Here is a 19797-nt window from a genome sequence, read left to right on the forward strand (position 1 = left end):
ATTGTCTCATTTCACCCTCTGCCATGGGCTGGCCCAGGCTGCTCTCAACCCTGTCCAGCCTGGCCTTGGACACTTCCAGGGTGCTGCTCTGGGCACCCTGTGTCAGGCCTCAGCACCCTCACAGGGAAGGATTTCCCTTGAAGATCAAACCTGTATCTCTCCTCTTTCAGTGTAAATCCATCCTCCCTTGTCCTGTCACTCCAGGCCCCTGGAAAGAGTCTCCCTTCATATTTCCAGCAGCTTCCTTCAGGCACTGGAACCTCAGAGCCTTCTCTCCTCCAGGCTGAACAATCCCAGTTCCCTCAGCCTTTCCTGCCAGCAGAGCTGCTCCATCTCTCTGGTCACCCTGGGACCTCCTCTGGGTTCTCTGCAGCAGCTCCAGGTCCTCCCTGTGCTGGGACCCCAGGGCTGGAGGCAGCTCTGCAGGTGGGGTCTCACCTGGGCAGGGCAGAGGGGCAGAATCCCCTTTTTGCCAGAGCTCCAAGAATATTTTTCTCCAACTCAAAGGGCCATAACAGCACAAAAGGCATTGCACTGACACCTCTTCCCTTGCCCTGATCAGTTTTGGAGATAAAAACGACATCTGCTGAGCTGTGGCACCCTGAAAACTCTGGGTTTTGTGTCTGCTCTCCTGTTTAGACTCCTCAAGCCTTGGATATCATCTCAGCCTCTCCTTGCAGTCCACTTGTCTTGAGTCCCTCCCCAAAATGATGAAATGGAATCTGGAGTGAAGGTTTGGATCCAACCAGAGTTATGGCATGGCTTGGAGAACAAACCCACAGCACTCACGATGCACCACAGACACGGGCAGGGGTCTGAGCCCCCCGGGAATGGCCCCCTCACCTTCGGGTGTGGTCAAAGCTCATGGTGAGAGACGTGGGCTCCTCATCCTCCTCATCCTCGAACGCTCCCCGCGGCTCCGCTGTGGGCGACGCCGTCTCGTCCTGGGACTTCCCAGTCAGGCTGTCATCATCTTCCTCTTCCAGTTCTTCGTCCTCATCGTCCACATCTTCTGCCTTCTCGTTTGCCAGTCTGTGGCACTGGGAATTGCCATCAATATCCTGGATTTCTGGCCTGAAATGGTTGGTTGAAGGGCAGGGAGGAGAAGGAAGAAAGAAGGAAAAAGAAGGAAAAAGAAGGAAAAAGAAGGAAAAAGAAGGAAGGAAGGAAGGAAGGAAGGAAGGAAGGAAGGAAGGAAGGAAGGAAGGAAGGAAGGAAGGAAGGAAGGAAGGAAGGAAGGAAGGAAGGAAGGAAGGAAGGAAGGAAGGAAGGAAGGAAGGAAGGAAGGAAGGAAGGAAGGAAGGAAGGAAGGAAGGAAGGAAGGAAGGAAGGAAGGAAGGAAGGAAGGAAAGGAAAAAGATGACAAATGTTTATGTCAAATATTCTCACTGTAATGAAAAACTTTGATAATGTTATACATAGGTATGAACACAGAGACATTTATATACATACATTTATATACACATACATATTATTTAAAATATAACAAAGAAGAAAACCAATGTGCTTCAGGCATTTAAAAATCACCCTTCACTGTTCCTAAGGGCCAATGAGCACGTTGAGAATGCGCCAACCCCAAGGCTTTTTGAACTACAAAAATTGATTTAAACAATGTTTTTTCATCTCTTAAAATTAACATTTGTGAAACAAGCAGCTTTCTTCCTTCTCTGGGCTCTATCCTCAACAATTTAAATATATATAATTATATATAATAATTTTATTTCCTTGCCTACCTTTTATCTGCTAAAGCTGATGCTTGATTCATCTCGCTGTTGGCAATAAAATTTCTGATTTCTGAGAAATAGGAATCCTCTTTTTCATCTAAAAGTGCATGGTTGTCTGATTCCGAGTTGGGGGAGGAGGCGCTGGTCCCAAGGTGGTTGGTGATGACTCCGGAGTGCTGGCTCACTGTGGGGCAGGAGAGACAACAGGAGTTATGAGGAAACAAATTAAGAATGTTCTCAACCGCCTTCTCACTTTATATTGATGGTTTAATACTCAAGAGGAAAGTCATGGAGCAAAGATCCCAAAGGAAAATTTTGTTTTCCAGACCAAAATACAGGTGATGTTTAGCATTTATGGACAATACACACAATTTAACAACCATTGCAGAGCTGTTTGCCTATAAATTTTCCATAATATATTTTTTTACCCATACTGCGAAATCACTTAATCACAGCAATTCATTCCTTTCATTTTTTTATGTCAAAGCCTCTTTATCTTCTTGAACTTCCAAAAAAAACCTACAAACTCATCCTTGGGGGGACAGTGCATTCCAGTAGGAGTTCCCAAGGGCCAAGCCCATGGAGTCTCCTCTCTTCAGAGATTCCCAGAGTGTTTCCCTACTTGGAACGTTCTATCAAAGATCCCAAAGGAAGATTGTATTTTCCAGACCAAAATACAGATGATATTTCACATTTATGGACAATGCACACAATTGTGCAAAACAAAACCTATTTATCTTCTCGAACTTCCAAAAAAACCCTACAAAAACCCTACAAACTCATCCTTGGGGGACAGCGCATTCCAGCAAGGCTTCCCAAGGGCCAAGACCATGGAGTCTCCTCTCTCCAGAGTGTTTTCCTACCTGGAACATTTTCATGCTCGTGCTTCTTCAGGTGCCTGTCGAGGTTGGTCTGCTGCCCGAAGCACCTGTTGCACAGGTGGCACTTGAATGGCTTCTCCTTGTTGTGGATGTTCCTGACGTGCCTCTGCAGGTTGGAGGAAATGCTGAATGACCTGTCACAGTATTTACACCTGGAAAACAACAGCAAAGGGTGCAACATGAAGAAAAAACCCAAAAAACAAAACAAAACAAAACAAAAAAAAAAGGAGAAAATCTGACTATCAAAACCCCAGGAAATGCTGGTCTATAAATCTTTACTCAGGAATAAAGATTGTGCTGAAGGAAGCACAAAGCATTAATCATCCCAGACAAATCTGATATTATTGTTACTCAAGGAGAACAAAGAAAGGATTAGGATTAATTAGGAAGTGAGTCGTCCAAACAAATACGAGCTCGAGACACAATAATTACTTTTCCATGCATGGATGTAGGAATGAGAGAGGTGGATTTATTCCTTCCACTTTTTTTTGAGAGGAATCAGGTGAAATATGGCTGAGGAGGGAGGACAAGGAAGACAGAAGAAGAAAGAAGGGAGGTGAAATGTATAAAATAGTTATTAACTGGCAAATCCCTGCATGACAGTTAGCTGGACACACAGAAAATTCTGGCTTTATTTGTGAAATTCCTTGTGGTACTGCACATGCAGGGATTTCAGCATGGATTTAAAGGCAATTATTATTATTCTTATAGCAAAGAAATCCACCATCCTTTCCAAACAGGGTAAGATTTACTCCTAGGAGTGAATATCTGGTTTGTGATGAATGCAAGGAGCCAAGCCAGGATGTTCAGGGTGCTGAGAGATGTTCCCTCTCTGAGCTCAACCTCTGCAGGACCCACGGCAGATGGGCTGGGGGCTTGTTCAAAGTCACCACCCCCCTTTTTTGGGGTTTAGATTCCCTCCAAATAAATGGGAATTGGGAATTTTTGGGTTTAGATTCCCTCCAAATAAATGGGAATTGGGAATTTTTGGGTTTAGATTCCCTCCAAATAAATGGGAATTGCTCGGGTTGGTGGTGTGAGAGTTCGGAGCCGCTGATGGACTGAAGGTGGCAGCTCCGAGCTGCGCTGGAGAGTTTGGGTCTAAAACTCCTGAAAGCCTCATTCCTGCCCGAATCCCTCGTTCCATCTCCCTTTGAGCCCGTCACTTGTGCCGCAGCAAAGCTGCTGCCCCACGGCTCTGCTTCCAAAACCCACGAGCAGCAGAATCTGTCTCCGCCACAAATCCGGGGTACTTCCAAAATTTCGGCTCTTCCCAAACCCTTGTAATCCCAGAAAGAACCCATCCCAACCGGCTCCAGATTCTGGATTTATTCCTGAATAAATCCACTCTGAGCTCTTCTAACCCACAGCAACATCTGCCCCACGGAGCTGAGCTACTCTTCCATGGAAATCCTGGAATTCCAGAATGGTTTTGGGATTCTAAACCCCATCCAGTGCCACCCCTGCCATGGTCAGGGACACCTTCCACTATCCCAGGTGGCTCCAAACTGGTCTTGGACACTCCCAGGGATGGGGCAGCCTGTGCCAGAGCCCTCCCAGCACTCCAGGACATGGAGATGGAGATTTTGGGAGTATCAGCAGCTCCTGATGTGCACAGACTCACCCCACGCCTGCCTCACTCAAGGATGGAGCTGGATGACACAGAGGACATGGGATTTCTCCCTACAGACACAACAGTGGAGGGGGAAAGATCCCTGCTGTGAAACACACACCCCCCATTTTCCAGATGTGCTCCAGCTGGGATTTTTACTCGTTCTCTAAAAATAAATCGATATTATTTTTGGAAAAAGAGGGGATACATTTATGAAACACTCTCTCTCTCTTGCTGGATGTTTATGGATTCCATGTCCACCTCCGAATTTCCCACTGCTAAATCTCCAACAAGAATAAAGATATTTCAAATAATGGGCCTTTATTAGGATTAAGCAAGGCAGAGAGCAAAATTTTTAAACCGCAGCATTTCCAGACTCTGAAAGTATTTAATTTTCTCTTTTTTTTTTTTTTTTCAAAACCCCCCAAACAACTCTAGAAAACAAGGAGGTATTTGAACATCAGCAAGAACAATCACACCGAGATTTATCAAGAACAATCTGTACAGAGAGGGAAACACGGATTTCCAGCACCAAGGAATTTGCTCTCAGATTCCTGTTCAGCACTCCAGCAAAATGCAATATCCAAACCTGCCAATATCCCAATATTCCTGATATTTCCATGAGATTTCCATGAGATTTTCAGCTTAAATCAGGAGCTCCCTTCTCATCCTTGAGTGGTTTTATCCAGCTCAGACCAGGAGCTCCCTTCTCATCCTTGATGATGCCAGGGGTTTTCTCTCCCTGCCTGTCCTCACCAGCTCCTAAAAAACCCTTTTTTTTGTGAATCCCAATGCCTGGCACAGGGAATACCTGGCACAGTGGGCACCAGCATAACCCATATTCCCAGCCTGGCTGTCCCTGCCAGGAGCAGCTCCAGACATTTAAAAGCAAATCAAGGCAAGGAACGACCTGGCCTCCTCCACATCCATTTATTTAGATGTTCAGGAAGCCTTTGAAAAGTTCCCTGCGACAGGTCCTGGCCCTAACCATGAGCTATGTGGATGCAGGGTCGGGAATGGGGAGGGATAAAGAGCTTGTTAAAAAAATAGGAACCAGAGGGGCACAGGGAAGGAGCAGGGAATGCAAAGGGATGAGGGAGATGTCCGGCGTTATTTGTGGTCCCAGAGGGGTCAGTGCTGGGAGCTCTGCTGGTTTTCATCTAAATAAATGGCCCAGGCAGAGGAACCAGCTGAAATTGAGGGAAAGAGGTGAAATGGCGAGGGAGGAGAAGAATAAAACTCGGAGGCAGCGGTGTTTGCTCTGCAAACAGCCCCACAAAGCCTCTCCCTTATCAGCTGAAAACATCCAAAGAGGGAGGGAGGGACAGGGCTGGAGCTGCGGAGCTCGGACAGGAAATCCTGGGAGCTGCAGGAGCTCGGGTACCTGGGACAAAGCAAAGCCTGGGAATGTGGGGAGCATTACCCGAGTCACTCTCGTGAGGTTTTGCAGTGATCGGTGTGAGCTGGAGAGGCAGAATTGCAGGAAAAAACAAAAAAAACCACCAAAAAACCCCACATGAATAGCAACTCTCCCTCTGAGTGACTCCTCAGCCTCAAGTGCATTTATAGCAGGGTGAGCTCAAACTGCATTTTGAATACCAGAAAATGAGAAATATCTTCAATATTTATTGAACTGTGTGTAATTTAAATGACATGGTGGATGTCAGCTGTGGCTCTGAGTTCCAGCTTATTGCAGATAACAGGACACAAAGCCTCCAAGGGCCTTTTTATTCTGAATTCTGAAATACATAGTCCAGAATTTCAGGTTTGGTGCAGAAAAATAAAAAAAAGAGTGGAAAGAAACATGTTGAATTTCACTGTATGGCACAGGGGCTTGGAGTGTTTTCAAATAATTTGATTTTTAGGAAGTGCATCACCAGGTATTTCTCACTCTTCAGAGAACATGTTGAATTTTTTCTTTGTAAAAAGAATTTGCCTCATTATTGCTAATGTGCTATTAATTCCTACTTTATACATAATTACACTTAAGTAGAAGTTTGAGTGACTTCATAGTACCCCAAATAAACTCCAAAAAATTTCATCAGTGACCATCTGGAATCAAATCCAAGCCTTTATTTTCTAGCCCGTAGTCTTTAAGAACAAAGTAATTAATATTTGGATTAATACTTAAATTATTGTATATAAAAATATTTTTTATAGGGTAGAAAAAATAATTAAACAATCAAAAACGAAGTTGCAAAGGAGACAACAGTAAAACACCGAGAAATCAGCAACCTCCTTGTACCTGCCTGAAGTCAGCACTTAAAAACCAAGCTCTCCAAACAAGCCTGGCTGCCAAAGCTGCAAATCTCAGTTCTGTGAGAGGAAAAGCAAATCAATGATAATTAAAGCTCGTCTGCGAACGCAGCCCCTGCTCTCCGGAGTGCTGTTAGAATTCAACATTGTCCAGGAGTCAGACCTCTAAAAAACCCACACAGGCTATTTGCTGGGAGAAGACCAGATCAAATAAATCTTTATTTTCCTAACCTTTGTTAAGTTGCAAGTCTCCTTTTTTGGAAGAAAACCGAACTAAGGATCTCGGAATAATCAGGAGCGAGGGTTGCAGTGGACAGGGAACACACAGGCATATCAAATGACACAACCCCAAACATCACAGCAGGGGTATAATCCAAAATATATGTCTGCTTTGGGGGGGCTTTGGGGGGGGGTGGTGGATTTTTAATTTACCTAATGTCTACACTAAAAATGCTGGATGGAAAATAAACGTGATTCTCAGCGTAGCGGGGATTACAATGTGGGAGAGTCAATTCTTAGGTTAAACTGAGCATAAAAATGTGATGTATTTGACCACATGGCCTTTTGCTGCTCATAAATTTGTGTTTCTCTTTATTTAATAACTGCTCCATTTGCTTTGTTGTGAACTTATGGCTGTGTATGAAACGCTGCAATATCAGCTACCCAAAACGAAATGGAATTGTTACCATTGTTTGACAACCTGCAAAACACTCCCTCACATCGTGGCAAACACAAGGCTTGATTTGCAGCAAGCTCTCAATTCATCATTCCTTCAGGTTTGCTCATTTCTGGACTTCATTCTAACAAAAAAGGCATTTTTTTTTTCCCTCAATTTTTTTAAAACTGCTTGCAACTCGCTGGGAGAAAATGCTGGGGGCAAAGATTTCCATGAGAAATAGTTATTTATATACCTAGGCACACATATTACATATATTTTCTTGTGAGTTTTATTCATATTTAAAGCCCTGACTTGGGCAGGAGCCACTGGGCTGGGATGCTGTTCTTGTGGACACTAAAGCACCACAATCACATCACCTTGTCCCCAGCTAACAGAAAACAGCTCAGCTTTCTACCTTAAACACTCACAAACGTGTGAGACTGTGTGAATCCCCTCCTTCCAGCTCTCCCTTTAAACTCCATGATTTAATCTCAGAAACTACCAAAATTCTGTTTTATGGCAGGTAAATCAGCACGTTTTTGCATGTTGCATTTTCTCTTTATAAAAAGAATTCGCCTAGTGTATATTATGTTAAAGTAGGAATCAATAGCATGCTGTTCATGTGCTATTAATTCCTACTTTAGACATAATTAGACTTCTTAAGTAGAAGTTTGAGTGACTTCATAGCCCTCCAAAAAAAAGAAAATCAAAAAAATTTAATCAATGACCATCAAGAATCAAACTCAAGCCTTTGTTTTTTTGATCCCCTACTCCAGGCACCTCTGATGTGCATTAAGAAAAGAAAATAAAAACCAAAACCCCAGCTAGCTCCAGCAGTGAAGGTCCTGGCAAGCCCTTCAAACCAGCCTGAATTTCAGAGCCATTCAGCACCTTCAGCTGTCCTTGAGATGAATGGTTAACGTGAGTGTGAAACAACACTGCAAATCAGAGCCCTCATTTGCCAGCATACATCTAAATATAAGTTAAGTGTCTATCTTCGAGCTGCCAAGCCTGATTATTTTTGGCTGGTACACATAATATACAACCCTATGAATCACTCTGTGTAATGCTCCAGGCCTGTGGTATTCTGCTGGCACAGATTTGTAGAGGAGAGGGGGGGGAAAAATACCAGAGTGGTGAGTGAGGAGTGTTTGGGAAAGGGGATTTTTTATGGGGGACAACATCACCTGTAAGGCTGCTCCCCAGTGTGTGTCCGCAGGTGCCTCGTCAGGTTGGCTGAGCGTGGGAAGATCTTGCCACAGTACCTGGAGAGGGAAAACCAAAGGAAACCATCAGGAGAAGCAAAGGAAACCATCAGGAGAAGCAAAGGAAACCATCAGGAGAAACAAGGAATCCATCAGGAGAAGCAAAGGAATCCATCAGGAGAACTGTCGCAAGCATCTTTTTATGAAAAATCCTTTCCTTAGGATTTTTCCTCCTGAGAAGCTGAGAAGCCTCAGGAACAAAATGCAAACAATGGTTATCTGCTGCTGTGGAATGCAACAGGTGGATCTTTGATTGGTCTCATGTGGTTGTTTCTAATTAATGGCCAATCACAGTCAGCTGGCTCAGACAGAGAGCCAAGCCACAAGCCTTTGTTATTATTCTTTCCTATTCTATTCCTGCTAGACTTCTGATGAAATCCTTTCTTCTATTCTTTTAGTATAGTTTTAATGTAATATATATCCTAAAATAATAAATCAAGCCTTCTGAAACATGGTGTCAGTTCCTTGTCTCTTCCCTCATCCTCGAACCCCTGTGAACACCATCACAGAGAACCAAAGGAAACCATCAGGAGAACCAAAGGAAACCATCAGGAGAGCCCAAGGATGCTGTGGGAAATGGATTTGTAGGGAATTCTCCAAACCTGACAGAAGGCTCACACAGTGTGCAAACCTTGAGATAAGAAATGCTGATTTAGCAATGCCATGGGATGGGACAGATGTTGCTGAGAGAGAAATGGAGCTAGAGACAAGTTTTAAAGGGTGGCCTTGGAAATAAGAATGGGTATTTTGGGGAAATAGAACTGTGAAAGATGCCACAACACCACCTGCGCCGCTCATTCTGACACCCCTCCCAAAAATCCCTTTGTGTGCCCACATGAGCTCATCCCTGACGGGGAGGGCACATCTCCCAGCCCAGGGTCACAGGGTTACAGAGCACCAGGAGCAGCTGAGGGAGCTGGGAGGGCTCAGCCTGGAGAGAAGGAAGCTCAGGAAGAACATTCTCACTCCTACAGCTCCCTGACAGGAGGGTGCAGCCACATGGGGTCAGGCTCTGCTCCCACAGAATGGGGACAGGACAATAGGAAACAGCCCCAAGTTGCACCAGAGGAGGTTTAGATTGGATAATTGGGATTTTTTTTTTTTTCACAGAAAAGCTTGTCGGACTTTGGAATGGGATACCCAGGGAGGTGGTGGAATCACTATCCCTGGAAGTGTTCAAAGGAAGTGTGGACAAGGCACTTGAAGGCAGGGTTTAACTACAGCATTCCTGCATCAGGGAACAGAGGGTTTAATCATTGCCTGGGCAGATTGGCACTTGAGATGTTTCTGCATCTCCTTTATAGCCCTGTTGATGTGCTCATCAAACAGAATCTGCTCTTTCATCCTTGGAATTCACAGAATTTTCTCTGGATAAAGGCTGCAGCACTATGGGTTAGAAGGCTGACAGCTGCTTAGAGCGAGGAAATGCAGATGTAGGAAATTAATAAAGGAAGGAATTGTGTTCCCCCATGAATCCAGCTCACAGTAAAATCAAAAAGGTATAAATAAAAACACTAATTGGGAAATAACAACTCCTTTTGTAGGAGGAAACCATGACAGACTTTCCTTAATTCAGAGACTTTCAGCTGTCCTGAAGATGAGCAGTTAATGTGAGTGCTCCCCAGCAACGAAAATCCAAATGTTAACTTGTGAATGTGCATCTAAAATTTAAGTTTAGTCCCTTTTGTAAATAGAAACCTCAAATTTCTAAATACTCAACTGAAATCCGAGCCTGTAGCTCTTGTGGCAAAATTGAACATAAGAGACACATCAACCAAAGTTTGTACCCACTTTTTGCACCCAAAAAAGTCCCCTCAGCAGGAGCCACCATGAGAACTTTGAAACTGCATAAAACTGCGACAGGAGACAGAGGTATTTAATTTATTATTAAATTGATCTGCTTAAATTTGGAGCTGGATGGGTACGTGAGGAGTTCTGTGGATAGAACAGTTTGAAAATTTGTTTCCTGCATGCCATTTTTAAAAATTCAATCATTTTTCCACAGCTGAGGTTGGCTATACCCGGGACTGGCATTGGGAACGGCGGCGCTCGCCGCTGCACGCCAGAGACTTGGCCTGGGGAGCTGGGCTTGCTTGAGAATCTCCAGATCTGCTCCCAAGGTTATTAAAAATTACAAAGCAAACAGAAGACACTGATTTCCTACCAGACAAAACAAGCTATTTCAGAGGGAATTAGTCATCCCAGCTCTGCTCTAATTCCGCCGCTCCTGGCGGAGATGTCGGCGCGGAGCTGCTCCACTCCCTGCTGGTGCCCAGTGCCCAGCTGGGCTGGCACATCCTGGGCTATTCCCACATCCCTGGGGTGTTTCCATGCCCTGGGGGTCAGTGTGGACGCCGTGGGGTGCCCGGCTCACCTGCAGGTGTAGCGCTCCTTGCCCTTGCGCAGGATGGGGTCGGAGAGCGTTGGCGGCGGCGATCTGAAGTTGAAGGGGTGGTGGGGAAGGGGCTGCAGGGATGAACCAGAGTCGGCTTTCATGGCTGCAAAGCTCTCCAGTTTCTCTGTCATCGTCTCAATGGCTGACATCTGAAAGGACAAGGAGATAGCTGCTCTCAGAGGAATCCCTGGGAAGGGCAAGATCTGATGCACAAAACGCCGGTTTTGGTTGGGCAAAGCCTCCTGCTGGTGTTGGCTGTCTTGGAAGTTGGAGGCACGGTGGGAAATGGAGCCACTGGATCCAGCCAGGAATGACGGGAGTAGTGTATTGGTCATGGAGAAAGCAGGAAAGGCACAACTGGCAAAGCCAGGCATTTAGGTCCAGAAATGAGCACTTGTTCACTTTCTGCAGTGTGCATGTGCTCACTTTCAAAAATTACCTCAGAATACACCTAAGACACCAATTTTTTATCAGGAATTCCACTGAAATTTTTACTGGGAAAATTCTGAAACTAAACACGATGGTCAGAGATCCCTGAGGTAGAACTCAGTACCAAAGTCTTGGGAGTTCTAATTTCTCCTACAGCATCCTGAGGGCTCAGAAGGACAGGGCAGAGAGGGGTGGGTGGGGAGGCAGGGACACAAACCCAGGAAAGGTGGAACAGGCAAGTTTTGGGCCCAAAGCAGAAGAATCCTGGCCAGAGTGGAGTGGGAAGGATGTGTGATGGCTGCTCAGGGAGCTGAGAGAGGAGAGGAGAGGTGGAAGGGGTGAAGAGGGGAAGAGGAGGAGTTGGGATCAGGCTCAGGATGGAGTGGATCCACAGGGAGCTTGCTGGTGAAGAGGCCAACACTTTAATTATGGCTAGGAAAGGTTCAGCACCTCCTAAAGGTGATGGAAGGATGGGTGGGAGGTTGCTGAGTTTCCTGGAGTCAAAGGGAGCTCCAGCCAAACCACTGGATGTGAGCGACGGCTGGGTGAGTTACGGGCAGGAGGGGCAGCACCTACACATCCTACACATCCCTTTGGGGTGGGAGCAGCTGGCATGCAGGCCTGGAGCTCGCAGAATGACCCTGGATGCTTGCTCAGATTCAGTTTGTGTGACTTGGCCTTGTTCTCACAGACACGAGATTAAACACGACACCAGAAAGAGGGAGAAAGGGAAAACCCTGGAGATACAGCAGAAGGATAAAGCAGAAAAGGAAAGAATGAAGCTGGGCCATGTGCAAAAAAGTAAAAAATGAATCTGCATAAAAATCCTGCCTGAAGAACAGCACTTTTACTTTCATTACAGCGCAACAGGAAATCCAAGTCCGAGAGAGCAGCGCGGCTCGGCTGCCGCCGCCGGCTCCTCCGACGTCCAGCTCTGTGCACTCCTGAGAGCACTCTGGAGATACCAGGGGCAGAAGAGAGGGCTAAAACAAACAAGGCAGCAATAAAGCTGCCTCCTGGCCGCGCTGACATCAGTGGGACAGGCGGAGGCAGCCGGGGCAGCAGCGAGGAGCGGAAGGCAGTAGGAAGCCATACATCACCCCAAGATGCTCGATTGTACAGGAAGGGCTGACCTTTTGCACGTTTACACTTTATTAAACTGGGCTTTAAAAGGGTTGGGGGGGGGGGGGGGGAGCAGAGGGAGAAGAGAGCCAAGATATTGTTTAAAAATATATGGCTGTGAAAAAAAAAGTTGGCTTAATCACCCCTGAAGACATTGTGAGGGCTGACAAGCATTCATAAGCTGTTAAAAAAGAGGAGTAGTAACCCCCATTTCTCGATAATAGATCCACAGCCCCTTAGCTGGAGGCTCCCAGCCCATGATAAATAGTAAGTAATACTTAGCACCAGCCACTTGAAAAGGTTACTTGATCATTTACAGCACCAGCTCTGCCCCAGCTGCCAGTCATGCAACAAAACCATCACGTTAAAAAGCTCTCCGGACCTTTCAGAGCCGAGCTCTCAGCCCTTCACCCAGGTACCTGGAGCTCTCCTTTGTTGTGCCCTGTTCTTTAGGCACTTAGTCAGAGATATTTGCTGGCTTGAGAGCCGTAGGCTGGTTTTAAAATTCTAAACACTGGCCATGGCCTCTCTAGTGGCAAAGGCACTTTGCTATTTAGAGAACAACTGCCTGGTTATAATAAAACAGAAAGGGGGAAGAAAAGAAACTTAACAGGTGAGGAAAGGCTTTCCATTAAGTTATCAAAAAGTTACACGGGTTATTTATGTTGTCCAGAGTTTCATTTGGAATAGACAATGTAGGAAAGCTCCCAGGGAGCAAAGGAACTTCTGCCAACGACTGGCTAAGAAATAAGAGCTGCCTGAAATTCATTTTGAGAGAGGAAACCTCTCCTGAACGCTTTTATCACATCTTCTGGCTTCATCACATCCCGGTGAGGGCACTCTGAGAGAGCTGGGGATTACTCACAGAGGAAAAGGCTGAGACCAGACTCATGTTAGGAGTGAGAAAAGCCTGGGTAGAACGTGACTCTGACTGGTTGGTTTATGGTTTAGGACCAACGTGACTCCACCGTTGGTCCTAATGAAGAAAGCAGAAGCAGGAACCCTGAAAATGTGATTTCTTAGGAAAAGATCCAGGATCCAGAATTCTTAGCAATGCTGGATCCAGGGAATTGTCACAGCCTCAAGGCTGCCAGAGCTCTCAGACACAGGATGGGATTGTTGGGGTGTCCTGTGCAGGGCACAGGTTGGACTGGATGGTCCTTCCAGCTCAGGATATTAACACTGGAGATTCTGTGATAATGCTGGAAGAGATCTGGTGGTACAAATCTCTCATATTCTGGAAACTGCCCCATGTTCCTTTGCTGTGTCTGAAATACCTGATTGACTTCAGCATGGGAACGGCGCCTCTCCAGATCGAGTGATCTGAGCACAGCGCCCGCCTTATTAAAAATCATTATTAAAAATCAGTTATCAGGAAGCTTTGGGCTGGAGTGATTGTGAATTTGAGGCTATTCTGTGTGATAAGCTGCTAGAGATAACCAGACCTTGCAGATCTTTCCACTGCCATGGGAAGAGGACGTGGTCAGGGTTTCAGGAACAATGTTAACAACCTTCCACCCAGAGTTTGCTCCTGCTTGGGGTCTGAATGTTTCTCATCGTCTCCTTGGGTTGCTTTGCCACGCTGGCTCCTCCCTGCTATCAGATTCTTTACAGGCAGATATCCCCACTATTCTAAGCCACACAAACACAGGATGTTCCTGGCCAGCCTGTCACCATTATCCAGCCTGGATGAAGGAAAAATCGGGGGAAGTTATTAACCAAACTCTGAGGCTGGTGTGAAACAATGCGGGAACTAAGTTTAGCTGTGAAAGCCACCAGGACCCAGATTTCACAAACCTGCAGGTTATTTATCTAAGGTGGGAAACATTATCAGGGGAGAACAATGCTTGTGACTATAAAGGAGAGCACAATGAGGAGCAGGGAGCTGGGATCCCAGCCTGGGCATAGCAGGAGGGACACGCACAGCTGAACCCACTGCCATGCGCTCCTCATGATGTAGGAAATTCAGGAAGGTGGAAAATGCTGCTGCCTTGGGGCTGGGCTGTCCTTCTCCACCTTCTACCACTGCAAATGACACCCCTAGGTGTTCCCAAAGGGAAAAACACGCAGGAATTGTGAGCTGTGGAGTTTGGCAGAGCCTATGAGCTGCCCAAACTTCATCCCTGTTTTTCTGGTACAGCTGCCATCATCCTCAAATGTGTCTGGAAGGAACTGGTGGAGAACAGTGGAGTTTCCAGTCAGGTCTTAGGATGAGGAGGAGCCTGATCCCAGTGATCCCAATGGTCCCAGTGTGTACCAGCTCCACCCCAGCATCCCGTCAACAGCATCACTGCTTTTACCTGGGGGTGAAAAAGCAGCGGGGAGGGTCGCAGGTACTTCTCCTTGAGGGCACCCACGGGGTCTGTCACCTTCCGCTTCTCCACCCTGCTGGACAACAACACAGAGGGTTACATACCCCACAGGCAGCCCCACACAGCCACACTGGGCTGAAATTGCACACAGGGTTATTCTCTTACTCACACAAATGTCTTACACCCCCTTCTCCTGGACACTACTGATTCTGATGCACAATTGCCCCACAAAAAGCACTGGAAATAACATGAACGCCAATCCCCTCCTTTGGGCAGTAATTTTTTAAAGCCTTCAGGCTGATGACTAAGAAAACATTTTGCTCCTGCTCTTCTGCAGTGGTTTGTAAACCTCTGCTGTTGTGAAAGGTCATGGAAAACCTTGCATTTAGAGCAAAACTGTCTGAACAGGAGAAGCTCTAGGGTCCACAGCAGGCAGCCCCCGCATGGAAAAAAAAATAAAATTGTCTTTGAGAGTTTGCATTTATCTGAAGAGTTAACACTGGGCCAGACTCTGCAGCCCCAAGCGTGCTGAAATCATTAGGTGTTTCATATTTGTTTCCTCCCTCGCAGCTGAGACATAATTTGCATTGAGTTTCTTTGGCAAGCCCATGTGAACAACGATTTAAAAAGTGAGGGACTGGTGGGAGAATTCTGAAGTGGCTCAGAAACCTGAGTTCTTCTGATATCACCTTGGCCCACTCAAATATTTCGTGTTTAAGCATCTGAGATGCAGAAATGACCCTAAAGTGAGGCTCCTATTTTTGAAAATATTGGCATTGCTTACACAAAATATTCTACTTACAGGGAAATGGAGGTGTGGAATCACAAAAAAGACAAACTGAGATGTTCTCTAAGGGAAAAAAAAGTGTTGAGGAAGTAACTCCAACAAACACAGCTGCATCTTTAAACGGTTGGAATTGAGTCCATCCAGCTAAAGCAGCAGAAATCCAAGAGTAAGAGTGATTTTTAACTACATTAGTCTACCATAAATTGAGAGCAAATTATTTTTGCTGCATTTCAGCTGATTGGTGTGTGGATCAAATTACCAAAGAGTTTAAAGAAGAGCCCTGCCGAGTGCAGTCAGCGAACTGTGCTTAATCTGCATTTAATTCTTCTTGGGTAGAGGGAAAAGAGAAGAGCTGGATTGGAAACGCAGCCAGAATTAGGGGGCTTTGGAAGGTACATGCTTTTACGGGTCTGAGTTGCCAAAAAACCCAAAGAATAAGCAAAAAGTTGCTCCCTGAGCCCCTCTGACCAGCCCAGCTTTGCTCTCCATAAAGGAACATCCCTGATCCCAGCAGAGCCCTGCCTGCTCCGTGCGCGTAAAACCCGGTGAACTGACAGCATTTCCCCATCTCTGCCATCTCCCAGCCCCAGGAATGGAAACACGAGGTCCAAAAGTCCCCGTCAGAGCCGAATTCCGCAGCGCCTGGAGGATTAAGCTGATGGTTTCAGCCCAGTGCCTGAGAACGTCACCCACACGGGCTGAGCTAAAAACTGCCCCCATTTCAGACTGTCTGGCCGCATTAAATTATATCACCAGGAGAAAATGTCAAGGATTTAAGTGGCCTTTGGGAGAAAAAAAAAAACAAAAAAAACGGAGGAGCCAAATGATGTGAGAGAGTCTGATAAAGGGAAGTTTAGAAACAAAATATTTCCATATTTTTCAATCTGGGACTTGGAAGCTGGGCTGTTTCGCTCATTACATCAGAAGTCTGATTCGCGAGCAACGCCACCACTGACTTTCTATTTTAACACATGACTAAAACTATGTTCATCCCATGGAATGCAACAAACGATGCCCCCATCCTTCGCTTCCATCTGTCTTCTGGGCCTTTATGGTTTTCCCGAGGCCGCTGTTTTAATTGGCAGCGGCTTTTCCAAGCCCTGTTATTTCAGCATTCCTGCTGAGAATGCCCAGAGGTGGCAGGACCCTACAAGGATTCTTTTGCCTTTCTATCCCATTTATTGATTATTTTCTTTCCCCCTCAAGGAGTAATTTTTATGAGCACTGTTCGCACCATGCCTGATATCTCCAGGAGGAGATGGCCACGGTGGGTGCCAGGCAGGACACGGCACCTCCTGAGGTGTCCCCATTTCAGATGGCACAGTGTGGGCACGTCACCCCCGTAAGCTGGCAGAGCCAGAGACACTCATTTAGCCAGCAGTGAGGGCTCACTAATCCTCATCCCAGCCGACAGCTCCTTGGCCTGGCCAGACACTGACATCACTTTTTCCCACAGTTATCAGCCCTGAGCTGTCGTGGTGCTCGCAAACCTCTGAGCGCCCATCCCACCGTCACACCACGGTGGCTCTGAGGTTTTCCAGTGCCAGGGATGAGGCAGATACTGCAGGGGAACAGCCAGAAACCTCTCAGCAGGCTGGGCACAGCAAGGATCAGCAGGCATTCAGCACAAGAAATGCAAGGACAAAACATTCACCTCCATGAACTGAGTCCAGGAGTGCTCCAAGATAAGCACATGTATCCAGGTGGATGCTGTGGAGTATTTAGACATGGTAATGTCTAATTTAGATGTGTTCATGTCTAAATCAAACTAGTTCAGGATATGCCTTTCACTGGACTTTGCTAAAATTAAATGTGCCATGTCCACCATATCCAAAGGCCATGCCTGGATGGGTAACACACAAATTTACTGTTACCCTCACCACAAAATTATAATAGCTCCCTTTGGGAACAGGTTTTATAAAAAGCTCTCAAACAACAAGAGGCCAAAGTCTTTCCTTTTTGCCTCCTCCTGAACTGATTCCTTCTGGAAGTTGAGCTGACATTTGGATAACTTCACCCAGCCTGCTCTACACACGCCTTCCATGCTCAGCTCATTCTGACGTAACGCATCAGGCCCTCCTCAGAACCATCTGTTCAAGTGACACCAGAAAGGCCTTGCTATCTCCCAAGAAAGATAAATCTGTGAGAAATCTATCTGGGAGAGATCTGGGTAGTAACACGCTACCATGTGTTTACACAGTACTTGTTACTCCAAGAGTAACAGGTTTCGGCAGGTTGGGTCTGCACCAGCAGCTTGGAAAAAAATCCAAGAAATGGCATTAGAAAGGAAAAGGGAGGGAGGGAGAAAGAAAGGTGAACTGGCTCACAAAAGGCCCTCAAGACAGTCAGTGGGAGAGCTGCATTTCCAGGCTCCCAGGGCTCCTGACTCATTCCCAAGCCATGAGAGCCCAGGGCTCCAAGGCAATCTGAACTCTGCATTCTTATCGAATCAAACCTCTGGAATTTCTCCAGCAGAAGTGCCATCTTAGCGATGGCTCGTGGGAGAGTCCTTAAATAGGTCAAGTTTCTTCTTTATCAAAATAAGGATGTGTTCTTTACACACTGATTATGAGGGCTCCTTGCAATTACTCAGGCCTTTCCATTCAGGAAATTCAAAGTATGGAGACGTACAAACAACAACAGGAGATGCTCAACTGTTCTTCCCAACCAGCCTGCATCCTCCCCTGCCTCAGGGTGTGGTGTCAGCTGGAAAAGGAGCTGGTTAGGGAAGGGCTTAAGGCAGGGTATGTTAATACCTGTAGATGGGGTCCATGAAAAAGGGCGATGGCTTAGCGTAGTGCAGGGAAGGCTGCTGAGGCAGCTGGGACTGGGAAATCTTAGGTAAGACGTCACTTGCCATCAGCTTCCTCTCCCCATAAATGTGGTTTTTCCGTGGCTCTCTCCCTCCGTTCTGGCTGGCTCGGATGCGGTTGCCAATGCTCAGATCCAGTGGCTGCTCCTCCCCTGAGGACGGGGCTGGGAGGACCTTGGGGGGCGGCAGGATTGGCTTAATCTCTTTTGGCTTCGTGGTGAGATCGAAGGGGGACTCCGAGCTGGTGCCACCGACTTTGTGGAGGTCCCTGGGTGACTTTGGTTCTGCCTTGACCAGCAAGTTGTGGTTGAGGGTCCGCTCCGTAAAAGGGTAGAGGGAGTGGGGGAAATTAGGGAGGAACTGGAAGGGGAACATGGAATGATACGGGAGCGAACCCATCTTTTTCTCCTGCATGCCCATAAAGCCAGGCCCGAAATACTTCTCTGCGATGGAGGCGATAGCTTTAATGGAGTCATTGGCAGCGCCCGTGGTGGGCAGCAGGTGCTCCTCGGGGGGAGGAAAGAAGGAATGCTGAGAATAGAAGAGAGGGATCTCGCTCGTGGTGTTGGTGGAACTGGCAGACACCGAGCTGCTGACAAAATCTGGCTTGGTCTCCATTTGTTTGCTCTTGTCTTTCGTTTTGTCCCTGTCACTCTCCGCGTCACTGTCCAGGTCAGAGCCCGTGCCGGTTGTGGTGTCCAGATCTGTGCCCGTGGTCGTATTGACATCCTCAAAGTCACTGCCATCGGACATGTCACTGTTCCTGGCTTTTAGCTTCTCCAGGTAGGAGTTTTCCAGGCTGCTTTCACATTTCTCCTCCCCTGAAGGAGCCTGGTTGCTGTTGCTCACTGCGGAGATCAGGGGCAACGCCGGGTTCCCGAGGGGGCTGGGGAGCTTCGCGTCCGGAGTGTGGTTGAGGGGACTTTTGAGCAGCTGTGTGGGCGGTAACAAGGGGGGCCTGGGGTACAGAGAAGGTGGAAAAATCCCAGGAAATCCCGGGGTGAGGGCGGGGAATGCTGGAGGTGCTGGCGAGAACGGGAGCCCACCAGGATGCGGACGGGACGGGAAATACTCATTAAAGCCCAGGCTGGCGTGGTTGAGGTTGGGAGAGGGCTTGGATTTGTCCATGATGGAGGTGGGCGTGAGGGGGAGGCCGGGGGCGAAGATGCCGGCGGGGCTGTAATGGTTCTTGCCCTCGCAGAAGCGCCGGTGCTTGTTGAGGGAGGAGGTAGTGCTGAACATCTGCCCGCAGTCCTTGCACTTGATCTGGGTGCGGCAGTCCGCGTGCATCCGCTTGTGGCGGCACAGGTTGGAGAACTGCGTGTAGGACTTGTGACAGACCTCACCTAAAGCGTCAACAGGAACCAACAACAAAAGGCATATGAAATTAACGGGAAAAAATAGCAGAGATTCGCTGTGGATTTCACCAGCCCGCCCCCACACCACCCCATCTGCTCCATCCCTGGGATCTCCCAACCCCGAAGAGCAGTGGAACATCACCGCCTCTCCCTTTGAATAAAGTCCATCCTGGAGAATCTCTCAAT

The 19797-nt window shown here is 47.1% G+C and overlaps 1 protein-coding gene across 1 annotated transcript in view; it reads right to left on the bottom strand.

The window, feature by feature from the left end:
* PRDM16 (PR/SET domain 16) overlaps positions 1 to 19797 on the bottom strand; it is a 298557-nt gene that overhangs the window by 4858 nt on the left and 273902 nt on the right. The window contains exons 9-15 of the mRNA XM_058818722.1: positions 18198 to 19599; positions 14643 to 14730; positions 10771 to 10940; positions 8319 to 8396; positions 2588 to 2757; positions 1734 to 1908; positions 844 to 1074 (exon numbers count right to left, since the gene is read on the bottom strand). Of these exons, the coding sequence (XP_058674705.1) occupies positions 844 to 1074; positions 1734 to 1908; positions 2588 to 2757; positions 8319 to 8396; positions 10771 to 10940; positions 14643 to 14730; positions 18198 to 19599 (2314 nt within the window). The remainder of the gene's footprint in view (positions 1 to 843; positions 1075 to 1733; positions 1909 to 2587; positions 2758 to 8318; positions 8397 to 10770; positions 10941 to 14642; positions 14731 to 18197; positions 19600 to 19797) is intronic.

This window comes from Ammospiza caudacuta, chromosome 22 (genome assembly GCF_027887145.1).
Source record: "Ammospiza caudacuta isolate bAmmCau1 chromosome 22, bAmmCau1.pri, whole genome shotgun sequence".
NCBI classification, from domain to species: Eukaryota; Metazoa; Chordata; class Aves; order Passeriformes; family Passerellidae; genus Ammospiza; species Ammospiza caudacuta.